The sequence below is a fragment of the Lutra lutra genome, chromosome 2 (genome assembly GCF_902655055.1).
Source record: "Lutra lutra chromosome 2, mLutLut1.2, whole genome shotgun sequence".
In the NCBI taxonomy this organism is placed as follows: Eukaryota; Metazoa; Chordata; class Mammalia; order Carnivora; family Mustelidae; genus Lutra; species Lutra lutra.
Genome location: NC_062279.1, coordinates 174,350,887 through 174,367,761, shown reverse-complemented (window position 1 = coordinate 174,367,761; position 16,875 = coordinate 174,350,887). Strand labels below are relative to the sequence as shown.

Genomic DNA, 16,875 nt, shown 5'->3' with positions numbered 1-16,875 from the left:
TTAAATCTAAAATGAGCCCAAACACTACTTTCATTAACCCTTCCAGGCAAATCTCAAGGTTATGAAATAACACCGAGTCCTTTTTTTTTTTTTTTTAAATCACCCGTTACAAAGCCATACTTTTTTCTTTAGAAGTCTAGATCGTTATAAATATCTAACAATTTCACTCATATGTGGAAGTTAAGAAAGAAAACCGATGAACATAGAGGAAGGGAAGGAAGAATATGATAAAAGCAGAGAGGGAGGTAAGCTGTAAGAGACTCTTAGCTACAAAGAACAATCTGAGGATTGCAGGGGGGAGGTGGGCGGGAGGACGGGGTAACTGGGTGATGGGCATGAAGGAGGGCACTTGATGGAATGAATACCAGGTGTTAAATGCAACTGATGATTCACTAAATTCTTCCCCTGAAACTAATAATACACTTACGTTAACTAACTTGATTTAAATAAACCTAAAAAGAAGTCTGGATCGTTGATGCTTAAGTACAAATTTTTACTACCCCATGTCATAATGCCTTGTATATCTTTGTATGTCTTCTTGGTATCTGATACACAGCATAAATGCTATGAGCAAAATTAAGGAAAAAAACCATTTACGGAATTGAAGATTTCTCCATTAGACAGGATTAAACATTAAAAACTTTATATAAAATTGCCTAATTCATTAAAGATAACTACAGAAATTTTCAAGTAATTAATGTGTACTAGTGAACTATACTGTCAGATTGCATTTTATGTGAAGCACCAGGTCTAGAACACTCTGGTGATGGAAATGTTCTGTACCTGCCTGGTCCAACGTGGTAGCTAACAATCACGAGCAGCTCTTGAGTAGCTGAAATATGGCCAGTGTGACAGAGGAATTGAATTTTAAATTTTATTTCATTTTCATGAGTTTAAATAGCCATGTGTGGCTAGCAGTTACTGTATTCAATAACACCGATTAACAAAAAAAAAAAAAACACCTAAAATATATGTAGCCAAAGAAAAGATCAAAAACCCGAGTTACATGGGCAAAGGATATGATCAGGCAATTCATAAAAAAACATGTAATTGACCAAGAAATAAAACATGCTCAGCTCCACTAATAATCAAATACACATAAAATACCTTTTTTTGGCTTATGAAATTGGTAGAGGAGATAACATGGTAACATTAGATGTTGTTGGAAATGGGGGGTGGGATCGACACCTCCATACAGACAGGCCTTTAGCTGTATAAGTCGCTATAAATTCTTTTGGAGAGCAACCTGACATTGTAAGAAATTAAAAGCATACATTCTATGACCTAGAAATCCCATCTATAAGAATATATCCTTCAGAAATACTATCTTAGGTAGTTAGAGATACAAGAATACTAGGTAGAACATTCATTGCATTATTTTCATAGTAAAAAAAAAAGCAAAAACAAAATTCAATAAGGGAGTAGATGAAAAAACTGTGCACATCTAAACAACAGGACATGAGGCAGAGCCTAGATGGCTCAGTGGATTAAAGCCTCTGCTTTCTGCTCAGGTCACAATCCCAGGTCCTGGGATCAAGCCCCCACATCGGGCTCTCTGCTCAGCAGGGAGCCTGCTTCCTCCTCTCTCTGCCTGCCTCTCTGCCTACTTGTGATCTCTGTCTGTCAAACAAATAAATAAAATCTTTTAAAAAATAAATAAATAAATAAAAATAAACAACAGGACATGAGAAACTCTTAAAAGATTAAAATTGATTTGTGTGTATTGACTTGAAAGACCATGAAGAAAGCCGAATACTGCTTTTCATAGAACGGATTTCAGTTCATCTTTGCTAAATGAATAGAAATGAATGATTCCATATTTAGTAAAAACCCACATCTCATACATATATCTGCATGCTTACAAGAGATTCTTGTGTGGAAACATATAAAACTGTGACCAGTGGTTACCACTGAGTCATGTGATAGAGGAGAGAATGAAAAGGTGACTTTTCATGTCACACTGTTGCAGTTTTTTAAATTGACCGTAATGAAATTATGACTTCTGTAATAAAAATTCTAGATAAAAGAAAGGAAATAAGATTTTCACTCTTTACAAGACATCACGTAAAAACATCAAATAAAATTTTCACTCTTAACAAGACATCATGTAAAAACATCAAATAAGATTTTCACTCTTTACAAGACATCACGTAAAAGCATCAACTTTTATTGCAAAATTTGGCTTCTTGAGCTAAAATTCTAGGGGGAGAATGGGCTGGAATAGCGGGTAAAGTCCACACTTTCCAGGATCATCATAAAAGATACAGCGTGACAGATGAAGGGGCAGAATGGACTTTATGGCATGGGAGTTAACTTCTCAGTGGTTAGTGAAACGTTTTAAGAGTGAAAGGAAAAGCTTTGTGAAAATCATAGTCAGCCTATACGTGGGAAGGCATAAAAATTTTACTCCCAGCATTAACAAGAAGCTCACAGTTAATATACAAAGGAAAATACCTCTTTTTCAGACTGATAAAAATATTTTCACCTTCAGTTTTTAAGTGTTTTTAAATGATGAAACTATATCCTTTGCAAGGTTGTTAATAAACTGAAAAAGAGCTCACCTACCAGATACTGAATAAGTAAGAAGCAATTCAGACAATGGCTTTTTAAATGAAACTAACAAACCTGAAGATAATTACACATATCTTGATTCAAGGTTACCTTCTGATCACCAGTTATTCCTTTCTCATAATGAGCCAAAGCATTTACATAATCACCCCTGAAAGAAAAATCAGAGTGAATTTCAATACACAAATATGTATCATATTTACATAGACAAGATTTAAAAGATAATCTTTGTCACTGGGTTGCTTGAGCTCACAAAAGATGTGATACACAACATACAAGCTTTTTTTTTTTCAAGTGCAGTTCATTTTAAAAATGATTACAGGGGCGCCTGGGGGTGGCTCAGTCAGTTGAGCGTCTTTTATTTTTTTAAGATTTTACTTATTTATTTGAAAGAGAGGCAGTGAGAGAGAGCATGAGCGAGGAGAAGGTCAGAGGGAGAAGCAGACTTCTCGTGGAGCTGGGAACCCGATGCGGGACTTGATCCCAGGACTCGATCCTGGGACTCCGGGATCATGACCTGAGCCGAAAGCAGTCGTCCAACCAACTGAGCCACCCAGGCGTCCCACATCTGACTCTTGATTTTGGCTCAGGTCATGGTCTCTTGGGTCGTGAGACCGAGCTCTGTGCTGACCAGGGAAACTGCTCAAGATTCTCTCCCCCACTCCCTCGGCTCCCCACCCCAACTAACTCACGTGTGTTTGCGCATGTACTCTCTCTCAAAAAATAATAATTATAAAGCTAGATTATGCGAGACTGTAGGGTACTTACTTTGTAGTATGTCAGGCATTTTGGGGTGCTATGTTAAATGTGATGGGCCACTTCTGGGGGGGAATCCTTTATGTTTAAAAAATTATTTTTTAAATTCAAGTATAATTAACATACAGTGTTGTTAGTCAGGTGTACAATGATTCAACGAATGTGCCTCAGTGCTCATCATGGAAAGTGTACTGTTAATCCCCTCCACCTACTTCACCCCCTGCCCCATCTCCCCTCTGCCAACCACCAGTTTGTTCTCTATTTTTAGGAGTATGGGTTTTTTGTCTTTTTTCTTCATTTATTTTGTTTCTTAAATTCCACATATGAGTAAAATCACACAGTATTTGTTTTTCTCTGACTTAATTTCACTTAGCGTTTTACCCTGTAGATCCACCGGTGTTATTACAAATGGCAAGACTGCACTCTTTTTTACGGCCAAGCAAACACCGCATTGTGTGTACACCACACCCTCTGACCCGCTCATCTGTTGGTGGACACTCGGGTTGCTTCCCCATCTAGGCTCTTGTAAATAACACTGCAGTAAATGTAGGATTGCATTAAAAAATACATCTTTTTGAATGAGTGTTTTTGGGGTTTTTTTGGAGTAAATACCCAGTAGTGTGATTACTGGATCATATGATAATTCTGTTTTTAATTTTCTGAGGAATCTCCATGCTGTTTTCCACAGTGGCTGTTCCAGTTTGCATTTCCACCAACAGTGCACGAGGGTTCCTTTTTCTCACATCCTCACCAATACCTGTTTCTTGTGTTTTTTATTTTAGACATTCTGACAGGTGTGAGATGATATCTGATTGTGGTTTTGATTTGCATTTCCCTGATGCTGAGCTTTTCCACGGATCTCTTGGCCATCTGTATGTCTTCCTTGGAGAAATGTTTGTTCGTGTCTTCTGAATAGGCCACTTTTGATGATCTCTTTTTGGGCACTAAATGATAGTAACATGACCATGAAAATGAATGTATTTTCTGAAGGCCCAATATTTGTAAGAAGAATATGTATTGAAGGGATCAGGGTAGACATGAAGGAACACGCTTAGGATTACAGTATCAAAGGCCCTGGTTCTTACTGAGATAAAAAGCATTATATATAATATAAATAACAATAATACTCCCATAACTGATGCTAACGTGGGTATGCATATCCACAAGACCTATTTATTACCTTGCTTTGATTATCTGGGACAGAATGAATCCTGTGATTTGTGGCTGAGGCCCAACTGCAGATCCATCTTCCTCTAAAAATGGCACTAAGCTCCATGCGAGCTCCATCTTTTATCAGCTGAGGAAGTTATCCAACCTCCCTAAGCCTCACTCGGTTTCCTCACCCGCTAACCTACTTAGTTACTATGATTACAAAGGAAATGCTTGATCACTGGGGACTGGGTGTTTGTCTAGATCAGAGTCCAAATAGCAGTGAAAGTTTTGGGAGTTGGTGGTGAGAAAGTGCTAGAAATTTTAATAAATATCAACAAAGCACTGGCTTTCAACGGACCTCAGCTCACCCGATTATAATAAGACAAAGTTTTAGAGTTTGCTACAAAAGCTTCGATTTCCCCCCAAAAGGAGAAAATAAATGTTTTCTCCACGGTCCAAGGGTTTACTAAGGTGTCTGTGTTCTGGGAGGATATGGTGGGTCATTTCCCAATGAAATGACCCTTTTTCCTTTAGCACAGAGGTTTTGTGCTCTAAGACCCTGTCACTCTCAGGATGGAGATGGAATGCCAAGGCACTGGGAGGCCGTGACCTTTAGGTTATGCACTAAGATTGCAATTTGTCCTTTTTAATATATGAAGTTACTTTTTTTAAAAATAGATTTTATTTTAAAATAAGCTTTACACCCAACATGGGACTTGAACTTACAACCCTGAGGTCAAGAGTCACAGGCGCTACCAACTGAGCCAGCCAGGCGCCCTTCCAGAGTTACTTTTTAAGGGGCAAATATGTGACAAACTTAAATTGAGGTTGGCTACAAAAGAAATGAAATCTCTAAAAAGTTTTTATTTGCAAGATATAAAATTTCAAATAAGGGAGGACGGTTAGACATGAAAGACCACTTTTTGAAAGCATGATTTCTCCAGATATAGTTTGGGTGTCCATATTCTCAGTGAATCCAAAGTCAGCTGAAAATAAAGCGGAACTATACAAAAATATTTTTAAAAAACCGTTAGAACCATTTTTTCTTTGTTCAAAGACCAATACTTTTCCACATTTCACTATTTTTGAAATGGCAATGTATAATCAATGTCAAAAGAAACTGTCCAGGGGTGTGATACAGTCGTTATTGTACATACCTGTGTGAACTGAATTTGCAAGAAAATTATTCACTTGAATTGCCTCTCCAGGTATTTAAATGCCTTGGTAGCACTAAGCATGGCTGCCTGTGAGCTTAACACTGGATTCTGAATGCTTCTACCATCACACTTTTACGCGGCCATGAAATAAAAATCTACATTCTGTAATTAGGACTACCGACAAGGCGGTCGAGCAGCAAAGAGCATCAGAAAACTCTAACGCTCTTGGAACTGACAGTTTCCAAAGGTAGGAGAGATCTGTGAAGCCGACTCATGTAGCACGAAGGATTACTACTCAAGCGTCGAATGACCACCTGTGAAAAGCTTTGGGCTTGACTTTCAACCCAACCTTTATCCAGATGCAATTCAACTTAGAGAGAGGAAAACTATAATTTTAAGCAAACAGAAGATGTAGATCAAATTCTGTGCTTTTTTTCACTATGACTTGAAATTACACTGCAAAGCGGCGAAGGGTTCGAAGAGGTCAAGGTCATGAACACAGGCTGTGAAAAGCAGTCCGCCCCCTCCCCCCCCCCCCCCATACTATGCATAACTGCTGCTGGCCAGGTGTGATTCCAAACAGTAGCTAGATTCTTGGTGTAGGAAAGGCTTACACCCAGACTTCAGTTTTGAGCTGAAAATGACAGTGGATAAAGGCCTGGACAAGCCTTTGCTAGTGAGAAAAGACAATTTTTTTTGGAACTACAGATAATATAGATTTCTACCTCTAACAAGCAATTACTCAGTCAATGGAGGGCCTTCTCATTAATGGCAGCTCGGAATTGGGGATATTCAGCAGTTAGCGACTGACCAAAAAACATAAAGAGAAGGACTTACGTGAATTCAAGCTGAATAGCATATTCTTTTGATATAAACGGTATCTGGTCCGGGGCTAAGCGCTTTGCCAGTTGTAGTGCACTGTCCCAGTGCTGTAAATCCCTTCTCATCTATCAGGAAGACAGAGACCTTAATTTCAAATGAACAAATTACTTTGCATTGTCACCATACAGTGCTAGTTTTACCAGAAGTGATTAGAAGAGCTTTTTGTTTAAAAAGTGGAATTTGAGGGGCTCCTGGGTGGCTCAGTGGTTTAAGCCTCTGCCTTCGGCTCAGATCATGATCCCAGGGTCCAGGGATCAAGACCCACATCAGGCTCTCCACTCAGCAGGGAGCCTGCTTCCTCCTCTCTCTGTCTGTCTCTCTGCCTACTTGTGATCTCTGTATGTCAAATAAATAAATAAAATCCTAAAAAAAAAAAGGTGGAATTTGAGGGGTGCCTGGGTGGCTCAGTTGGTTGGGCAACTGCTTTAGCTCAGGTCATGATCCCAGAGTCCCGGGATGGAGTCCAGCATCAGGTTCCCAGCTCCACAGGGAGTCTGCTTCTCCTTCTGACCTTCTCGCTCATGCTCTCTCTCACTGTCTCTCTCTCTCAAGTAAATAAATAAAATCTTAAAAAAAAAAAAAAAAGTGGAACTTGACCCTGTAACTTAACATAGTACTCAAACATACATTCTCAGTGGGAGTGACAGAGCTCCCACGGGGGTAAAACTGGTTCTTGGAGAGCAAAACCATCTTACTATTACAACGGCTTGTGGTCCTCCAAAACTCAACCCTCCCTAACAAAATATTATTCTTTTGGATTTAATTTTTACCCATATGAAAGAATTAAATTGAATTAAAATCAATTCCATCAATTGAGGTTAATTTTTCTTACTAGAGGGGAGAGAATTAAAAAAATGAGAAGTACCTAACTATAGGAATTGATGTTATTTTCTGAGAAAATCTGAAATTACATGAATAATAGCAAACATAAAGACAAAATGTGAACATGTCTTTCTTCCAGGCTCCTGTGGTCTTTTATCTGCATCTGGGACACAATTCCAAACATAAACTAATCCTTAAAGAATCTTTTGGAGTTCATTCCTCACTTTAGTCACACTTTGTAAGGAATTAATAATAGCTAACATTTTTCCAAGTGCTATTCTTTGCCAGGTACTATTCGAGGATATTAGCTTGTTCAATTATCCTAATTGGGCCTTTAGCAAGTTACTTTTCTTGTACCCATTTTAGAGATCCAGAAATGGAGGCAAAGAGAGGCCAGTTTTATATACAAAGTTTGATATACAGAGCTAAGCAGCAGGGCTGTGCCTCTGACCTCTTTACCTGGCTAACTCCTCAGCCTTCACACTGAGGTTAAAGGAATGACAGGTACAAGCACCCCTCTCTACCCATCACCTCAAATCCTTTACAATTCTGGTAGCAAACGGCAAGTGCTCACAGCTAAATGCAGAAGAATTAAGGTGGCATTTTTTCCTTCATATCACAACCATATCCCTACTTCAATGTGTACCAAGTCCAAGTTCAGGGTGTCCTCAATTGTTGCAAATAATCTAAAATTATTTTTTTGTTAGAACAAAATTAATTCAGTTCACTTAAAATTTAAAGGTTTTTTTTTTTTTAATTTATTTGATAGAGAGAGAGATCACAAGTAGGCAGAGAGGCAGGCAGAGAGCCTGATGCAGGGCTCGATCCCAGGGCCCTGAGATCATGACCTGAGCCAAGGCAGAGGTTTAACCCACTGAACCACCCAGGCACCCCAGTTCACTTAAAATTTAAAAATGGAAATTGGCTGTCAAGTAATTTGAAAAAAATGAAGTTGTAAAACCAATAGCAAGTATTTTTTAAAACAACTCCTCTGTGTAATTGAGCAAATGCTGATTTGAGATAGGATAACATTAATGACAATAGCTATCACTTTGCGTCTTAACTATTTTTTTAAAGATTTTACTTATTTATTTGTCAAAGAGAGAGAGAGAGAGACAGCATGAGCCAGTGGGGTGGGGGCAGAGGAAGCAGGGTCACCACTGAATAAGGAGCCTCATGTGGGACTAGATCCCAGGACCCTGGGATCATGACCCAAGCTGAAGGCAGACACTTAACTGACTGAGCCACCCAGGCGTCCCAGGGTCTTTACTATTGATCAGGCAGTATTCCAAAGGATTTAGCCTCATTTAAAAATCTTTATAGCAACCCTATAGACCAGATATTTTTCCCCTACTTTAAAGAAATGGACCAGGAGATAGAAAGATTAAATAACTTGTCCAGGGTGATACAGAGCTGGGATCTGAACCCAGACATGTCTACCCCTAAAGTCCCTGTTCTTAACTGCTATTCTATATAGCCACTTGGCCCTTGCACTGATCTGGGTCCTTCCCTCTGTTCTAGTCCTTCCCCTGCAATGCTCAAATCTCTGGGAAAGTAAGGTCCTTGGTAAACCTCTCAGTGCACAACAGAATCTCATATGCCAAGTAAAAGATACATGCACCTCAGTGTCCCCATTTGGCAATAGAGACAATAACTATCTCCTGGGATTGCTGTGAGGGTTAACTGAGTTAAAAATATATCAAGTGCTTAGGAAAGTGCCCGTCACATGTGGGCTCTCGATAAACGGTGGCTGTTGCCACGTGCATGCATTTTTGTAAATTACATAATCTGTTCCCTTTGGACACAACTGAGACTTGAAATTATTTGGTAACATTACAATTACATGCCTTTTACGGTTCCACAAAACACAGAATGAAAGTATTTTTGAAATTAATGAATACTCAGGGGTCTTAAAGCTGAAATGTCTAAATATCAGGAGGGGGAAGGCATGAGGCTTCCGGTGCTGAACAATTCTAATTACGTTCTTCCCAGCTTTATCCGCTGCCATACCTCCAGCGCAGCAATAGGACAGCTGGACGCAAGGTACAGGTCCTGAGCCAGGTTGAAATCACTAGTAAACATGGCAAGATGTCCTGCCAGAAGATTGTAGTCTTCTATTCCCTACAAATAAAAGCAGTTTTAATGAGAAGAAATAGAAGTGTTTCATTTTTTTTTTTTAAGCCTTTGCTTAGTAGGAAGTGGCTAAGGTTCTACCAATTAACTTGCTGATGAGTTAGGGAAGACTAACTGCGGATGAGTTAGGGAAGACTAACTGCGGAAACTTAACATGACTGAATACATACCATTAAATGCAGTTAAGTCTTGTGAGATGCTGCTTACCTTTATCTGTTCCAAGGACATCACCATGCCCACATTTCTGATTGTCCGATAGACGCGGATGGCAAACTCCACTTCCATGTGATGGAGACAAGCTCTGGCCAGCTCATTCCAGGCAGCGTGATCATTCAGAAGCTTGCACATTTCCCAAGCATCAGAAAACCTAGCATTTCAACATATCGGTTTCATCAGGGAGCTCTATTTGCCCCCTGGTTGGCAATTTTCAGGTTATATGGATTATCATGTTGGGTCTTAAATTTTGCAAAAACACTTCTTCATCTGTCATCCTCATTTCCAAGTTATGAAAAACTACATAAACTTTTCTTCCTTTATTGTACAGATCAATCTTTTTTCTTGGACGCCTTCTCTCCTTCTTCCCCCTGGCTTGGGCTCTCTCTCGCTATCTCCTTCTCTCAAATAAATAAAATCTTTTTAAAACGTTCTTTAAAAAAAAACACATTTAAAATGTTTTTTAAACATTTTAAAATTTTAAATTTCAATACTTTATTTATTTATTTACTAGAGAGAGAGAGAACACCCACAAGCAGGGGTACTGACAGGCAGAGAGAGAGGGAGAAGTGGGCTCTGATGCAGGACTCGATCCAGGACCTTGGAATCATGACCTGAGCTGAAGGCAGATGCTTAACTGACTGAGTCCCCCAGGTGTCCCCTGACTGGTATTTCAAAGGTGGTGACTAGATGAGATTGTCATGAGGCTATCAGCCGAGAGGGCGGTCGGGGAGTGCTTAGAGTATGGATTTTTCGAGTGAGGGCCTGCGTTAGTGGGGGAATACGGGGCAGCAGGGAGGAAAAGGTCTGGGGTGTGGGTGTGCGTTGGTGTCGGTGTGTATGTTGGGACATGTGCATGTGGGATTAGGACTGGGGGGAAAGCGCAGGCTGGGAAGATGAGCTGTTTTAAACAGAGCGAGTGTGAGGAGCTCACGGACTCCCAAACACACAGCTGGTGGGTAGCAGTACATACAGGTTTAAGTGGAAGATACACATTCTAGAGTCCGCCTCTTATGAATGCTATTGGAGCTGTGTCAGTAGGGGAGATGCACTCAGGAAGAATCATTAGAGAAGAGAAGAGGGGCTCATGGGACCCTAAGGAACAGCAACATGTAAGACACAGTCGGAGCCACAAAGGAAAGCTCACAGCGGCCGTTAACAGGTAAGAAGCAGCAGCAGAAAAAGGACGTCCCCAGCAAGGCAAACCCAAACTTCTTATGTCGACATTAGGATACTGCTGAAATCATGAGACTTATTAATTATTAATTATATAATTATTAATTATTAATTTCACCATAAGTGTACTATTTGGGTGATGACGAACCTCTTTGTTCTGAAGGGCTTCGGATAGTTGCACTTCCTTTAGAATTCACACATTCTCTACCCCCCCCACCCGGTTTTCTTATTTAAGCCTCACAATAATCCCATAAATGAGGCAAATACTATCATCTCCCCTACTTTAATGGGATTTGACCTTTAAAAATCACAAAAGCAAACAAGACGCTTGGGAGAAGGGGAGAAGCCTCTGGAGTCCCCCCACCTTTTGAGCATTAAAGTCTGCGACAGCATCTGCCGCAGCTCGCTCGGTCCCACGTCTTTTAAACTGTCGAGGAACTTGTGGGTGCTTAGGTAGATGTTGTTTATTTTCCCGCTCTGCGTCTGGCAGGTCAGCTCTCCGTTAAATAACAGCAAAGGTCTGTGAGAGAAGGGCACTTTGGTGCCTCCAGCCAAGATGACCTTGGACCCTAGATTTGAAAACAGACACCTTAATGTTAAAAGCAGATCTTCAGCCCATAAATCAGAAAGGAATGCTTTAATTTCACTGTCACGGAAATTTATTTACCAACAACTGCACAAGAAAAATGATTACGTACCTTGTATCGTGTCCTTGTGGAAGACGTAAGTGTACACCTTATCGTCATCGTAGGCAATAAATACGCCTTTATCCATCGGCCAGTTTTCCCAAAGAACACCTTTAATGGTTGGTGAAAAGTCTGGAATCTCATAGGTAGCATCATTAACCTATGAAACAGGATTTACAGATCTGCCCCAAGTCTGTACTGAAACTGTCATCGCTAGCCTGGGTAGGAGCCTGTTTGCTGCCTTGGCAGCCTGCAGCTTTCCCACCTCGTTCACCCCAACAACACTCCAGCCACAGCGGGAAGGAAAGTTCTTTTTCCTATTCCTGTACTAGATCTGGCTTGAAAAAAACCCCGGGGTTTGTACGGCAAATCAAGACTTTTATCTAAAACTTGGTGCAAAAAATTAAATTAAATTAAATTAAATTAAAAAACGGTGCATTTTCAGGAAAAACGGCAAGTCTGGACACAAAAGCTTCAGCTTAATAAAACAAACAAAAAAAGATCAAAGCTGCTGAACACAACAGAAATTTAAACTACAAACACACTTGTGTTGAGAAAATTTTCAATACCTGGTATAGAAATGGTCCAGCTAGAGAAGAAACTAATTAATTCATACATATCTGGAAATCAAATAAACGCCACTGGGTCTGTTCTATTTCAAAGCCTTCTCTAGAACACACGCCAATAAATATAAAATGTACTGTTAGTGATATAAGCTATTAAAAAAAAAATCAATGCACATATTCCACCAACCTCCACAGACAGGCTTATATCTGCTCTGAATGTGCAGCTGAGCCATACACCCCTCCTCCCTCCCTCATCTTGCATCTTGCTTGCAAAATAAGAAGGAAATGTAAGAGCACAGACTAGCTAATGCTCTAGAGCTGAGCTGTGCAACAGAGTAGCCACTAGCTCACAGTCTCTAGGCTCTCTGAAAGCTGAAATGTGTCTAGGCTGACTGAGACGGAAGTTTAGACCACTCACTAGATCCAAGGAAGCTAGTACGAAAAAGGGGGTAAAACATTTCAGTCATATTTTGTATCGATTACATACCAAAGTATTAATATTGGGTTGAACACATTAACATCAATTTCACCTGTTTCTTTTTATCTTCTTGTAAAAAAAATGTGGTTAGCAGAAAATTTAAAATTATATGTAGTTCTCATTATGTTTCTAATAGTGCTACTTATCAGGCATTGTGCTAATTACTTATTTATATGCAACATGATTGAATTCTAACCTACTGTACAAGATAGGCATTCTTTTCTTAAAGATTTTATTTATTTATTTGAGAGCGAGATAGCAGAGCACAAGAGAGGAAGAGGGCACAAGCAGGGGGAAGGGAAGAGGGAGAGGGAGAAGCAGGCTCCCCGCTGAGCAGTGAGCCTTAATCCAGGCTCGATCCCACGACCTTGGGATCATGACCTGAGCCGAAGGCAGACGCTTAATGACTGAGCCACCCAGGCGCCCCAAGGTAACCATTTCTTTGGTGCTTATTACATGGCAGGCACATACTAAACGCTTTACGCACATTGTCCCATTTCATTTTTACGTAACAAGCTACAGAGTAGGTAGAACAGCACCCATTTTTGGGGTACCTAGGTGGCTCAGTAGGTTAAGCCTCTGCCTTCGGCTCAGGTCATGATCTCAGGGTCCTGGGATTGAGCCCCGCATCGGGCTCTCTGCTCAGCGGGGAGCCTGCTTCCCTCTCTCTCTCTGCCTGCCTCTCTGCCTACTTGTGATCTCTGTCAAATAAATAAATAAAATATATAAAAAAAAAAAAAAGAAGAAGAAGAACTGCACCCATTTTATCAACGGTGAAACTGGGATTCCGATCAAAGCGAGGGCTCTGGAGGAAGTCACCCCGGGCTCAGACCACAGATGCCAAGGTCACACAGTCCAAGGTCACACAGTCAGAAAATGGCAAGTCCAAGTGAGCCCACGCACAGAGCTTGGGCAGCTCGGACAAGGACCATGTTACAGAAAGGGGATTTGTCCAAGGGGAATTTCCTGATCAAGCAGAGAGAACTCAGGGGTTATCGTGGTATTTATGGCATTTGTCCTCATTTGTTCTGTGACTGGGAGAGGAATGGGTTGAATTAATAATTGGCCCATTGGGAATTTTGCTTCAATAATCCAGGAGCTCCTGTGGGGAAACCTGTTCCATTTATCAAATGTAACAAAGATTTATCAAAGATAAAAAGAGGAAAAAAAGAAAAAAGTTGAAGGAAGAAAAAGAGAGATAGGAAGGAAGGAAAGATCATGACCTCTGTCTCAGGTCATGATCTCAGGGTTCTGGGATCAAGCCTGCATCAGGCTCCTGGCTCAGAGGGGAATCTGCCTCTCCCTCTGCCCCTCCCCACCCTGCCCGTGCTCTCTCTCTCTATAATAATTAAATACAATCTTAAAAAAAAAAAAAAAAAGATGCCTCCAAGAGCAGCTGTAGGCTATGTGAACTGTGACCAAGAACATACTAACATTAACTGGACATCAAAAGTAAGTAAATGAAAAATCCAAGTATGGTAAATGATGTAAAAACCTATCTCCTTTCTCTAATTTATTAAAAAAAAAAGTAAGGGGTTTATAAAAATAAGAGTAACTGATTCTAAAAGGGGTCTACTTGTTTTTAATCTATCATATACAAAAATACCTTTTCTTTCTGTTCAGGATCAATAAGGCAAGAGGAAAATCAAGTGAGATGGGCAGGCAGGAGTCCCTACCTCTGAAGCTTTTTGCATATCTGGAGAGAAAAGTCACATACATCAAGATATACTGTAATATTGTGCAGTAAATAAAGTTAAAGTGGTACAGGGGCGCCTGGGTGGCTCAGTGGGTTAAGCCTCTGCCTTCGGCTCAGGTCATGGTCTCAGGGTCCTGGGATCGAGCCCCGCATCGGGCTCTCTGCTCAGCGGGGAACCTGCTTCCCCCTCTCTCTCTCTGCCTGCCTCTCTGCCTACTTGTACTCTCTCTCAAATAAATAAAAATCTTTAAAAAAAATAAAGTTAAAGTGGTACAGAATGTAACTGTTTTTCCATTTAAAGAATCTTTCTGAGACTGACACTATGAAAAACTGCAGAATAAAGGAAAAAGTTTTCTTGATGCAAATAGTTATAAAAATGGATCACAAATGTGATTTAACAAAGTACTCTAATCCTTGAACTAGTTATGGAACAATGATTTTATATATAATACATATTAAAAATACTTTTCTTAATATATTACCTTAAAAAAAATGAATGCTTAAAAAAAATCTTCCAGACTTACCGGACAGTAGACAAATCCATCACTTTTTTCATCAATGAAAATTAATCTGGTCCCATTTGGGTCAGGAAAAATCTTTTTCACACCAACAGGATGTCGATAATCATTAACAAATTGCCAATCTTCGATGTAGAAATATTGAATAACACCAGTCTAAAGAAAAAAAAATCCAGTAATAGGAATAAAAAGGTTGCAAGAAAATACTTTAAGCACTTAAACACACTTCCAATTTTAAGAGAAAATGTACCATATTTTTCATGCAGGAAGAGTCTAAAACTAATATTTATTATATGTAAACGTACAGATCCAAGAGAGTAAGTGAGAATGTACATGTGATTCAACCGTTAGTTTTAATATTCTTAGTGATATTGAAGTATAATTGATTTTCAGAGTTTCCACTTATAGGAAATACCTTCACTGTTTAAGAATAGCTTTCAAATCATGTTATTTTTAAATATTCTTGCTGTTAATTAAGACCAATTAGAAGACTGAAATAAACAAAACCACCTCATGCAATCAACTGTATTTCTATATATTAGCAATGAACTATACATACCAAAATTTAGAAATATATTACCATTTACAATCACTCAAAAAAGATGAAATATTTAGGTATAAATTTAAGAAAACTTGCACTATACAACCCTGATGAAAGAATCAAAGATCTAAATAAATGGAGGGTATACAGTGTTCATGGACTAGAAGACTCACCATAATAATCATGTTAATTCTCCCCAACGAATACACAGTTTTAATATAAACCCATATCTTGGGTATAACCTAGGAATGAAATTCCTGGGTCATAAGGTAGCTATGTCTATTTATTTATCTATTTTTGTATAGATTTATTTATTTATTATTTTAGAGAAGGGGAAGGGACAGAGGGAGAGGAAGAAAGAGAATCTCAAGCAGACTCCCACTGAGCGCAGAGCCCGAAATAGGGCTGGAAAACATAACCCTGAGATCATGACCTGAGCCGAAATCGAGTCAGATGCTCAATCAACTGAGCCCCCCCAGGGACCCCTATGTTTAATCTCTTACAGAATTACCAGAGCATTCTGCCGAGCAGCTGCATCATTTTACATTCCCACCAGCAGCATATAAGAGTTCTGATTCCTCTCCAACCCCTCAACACTTATTATTATCTTTTTTGATTACAGCCTCATAGTGGATGTGATGAAGTCGTAACTTCACATTTACTTCTGGGTACTTATTACAGAGAAGTAAAAACTTGTTCACACAAAAACCTGTATATGAATGTTTATAGAAGCTTCACTGGCAATAGTAAAAAACAGGAACCTATCCAGATGCCCTTCAATTGGTGAGCGCTTAAACAAACTGGTATATCCATACCGTAGAATACCACTCAGCAATAAAAATGAACAAATTATTGTTGCACACAATGACTCAAATACATCTCCAGAGAAGTATGTGAGTGAAAAGAAGCAATCCCCAAAGGTTACACGGTGTATGATTCTACTTATGTAACACTACTGAAATGCCAAATTATAGAAATGGAGACCAGATTACAGTTGATCCTTGAATAACACAGAGATTAAGGTTACTGACCACTCTCATCCCGACAGCTGAAAATGCACATATAACTTTGACTCCCCCAAACTAAATTACTAATAGCCTTCTATTGCCTGGAAGATTTACTGACAACATAATTGATTAACACATACTTTGTGCGTTAAATGTATTATATACTGTATTCTTCCAACAAAGTTAGAGAAAATATTACAAGAACCATAAGAAAAAATACATTTACAGTACTGTATTTATTAAGAAAAAAACTACATAAGTGGACAGGTCCTGCATTTATTGGAAAAATCCACATACTAGTAGACTCCTACAGTTCAACCCCTGTTGTAACCCTTTTTGTAACTATAACTTTATTAGCAGGGATTAAGGTTGGGGTGAGGGCAGGAGGCCAGTGAGTGTGTCTATAAAATAGCAACATGAAGGCATCCTTGTGGTTAAAGAACCATTCTGTATCTTGACTGTCAATGTTAACATCCTCACTATGATATGTAATATAATGTTACCATTGAGGGAAACTAGGAAAA

General features: G+C 39.4%; 1 protein-coding gene across 2 annotated transcripts in view; it reads right to left on the bottom strand.

Annotated features, from left to right (window-relative positions):
* Nucleotides 1-16,875, bottom strand: part of WDR19 (WD repeat domain 19) — a 95,590-nt gene that overhangs the window by 35,474 nt on the left and 43,241 nt on the right. For both annotated transcript variants that reach the window (XM_047719122.1, XM_047719121.1), the window contains exons 15-21: nucleotides 14,810-14,959; nucleotides 11,558-11,705; nucleotides 11,224-11,428; nucleotides 9,678-9,837; nucleotides 9,348-9,458; nucleotides 6,471-6,580; nucleotides 2,662-2,719 (exon numbers count right to left, since the gene is read on the bottom strand). In XM_047719122.1, coding sequence (XP_047575078.1) covers nucleotides 2,662-2,719; nucleotides 6,471-6,580; nucleotides 9,348-9,458; nucleotides 9,678-9,837; nucleotides 11,224-11,428; nucleotides 11,558-11,705; nucleotides 14,810-14,959 — 942 coding nt within the window. The remainder of the gene's footprint in view (nucleotides 1-2,661; nucleotides 2,720-6,470; nucleotides 6,581-9,347; nucleotides 9,459-9,677; nucleotides 9,838-11,223; nucleotides 11,429-11,557; nucleotides 11,706-14,809; nucleotides 14,960-16,875) is intronic.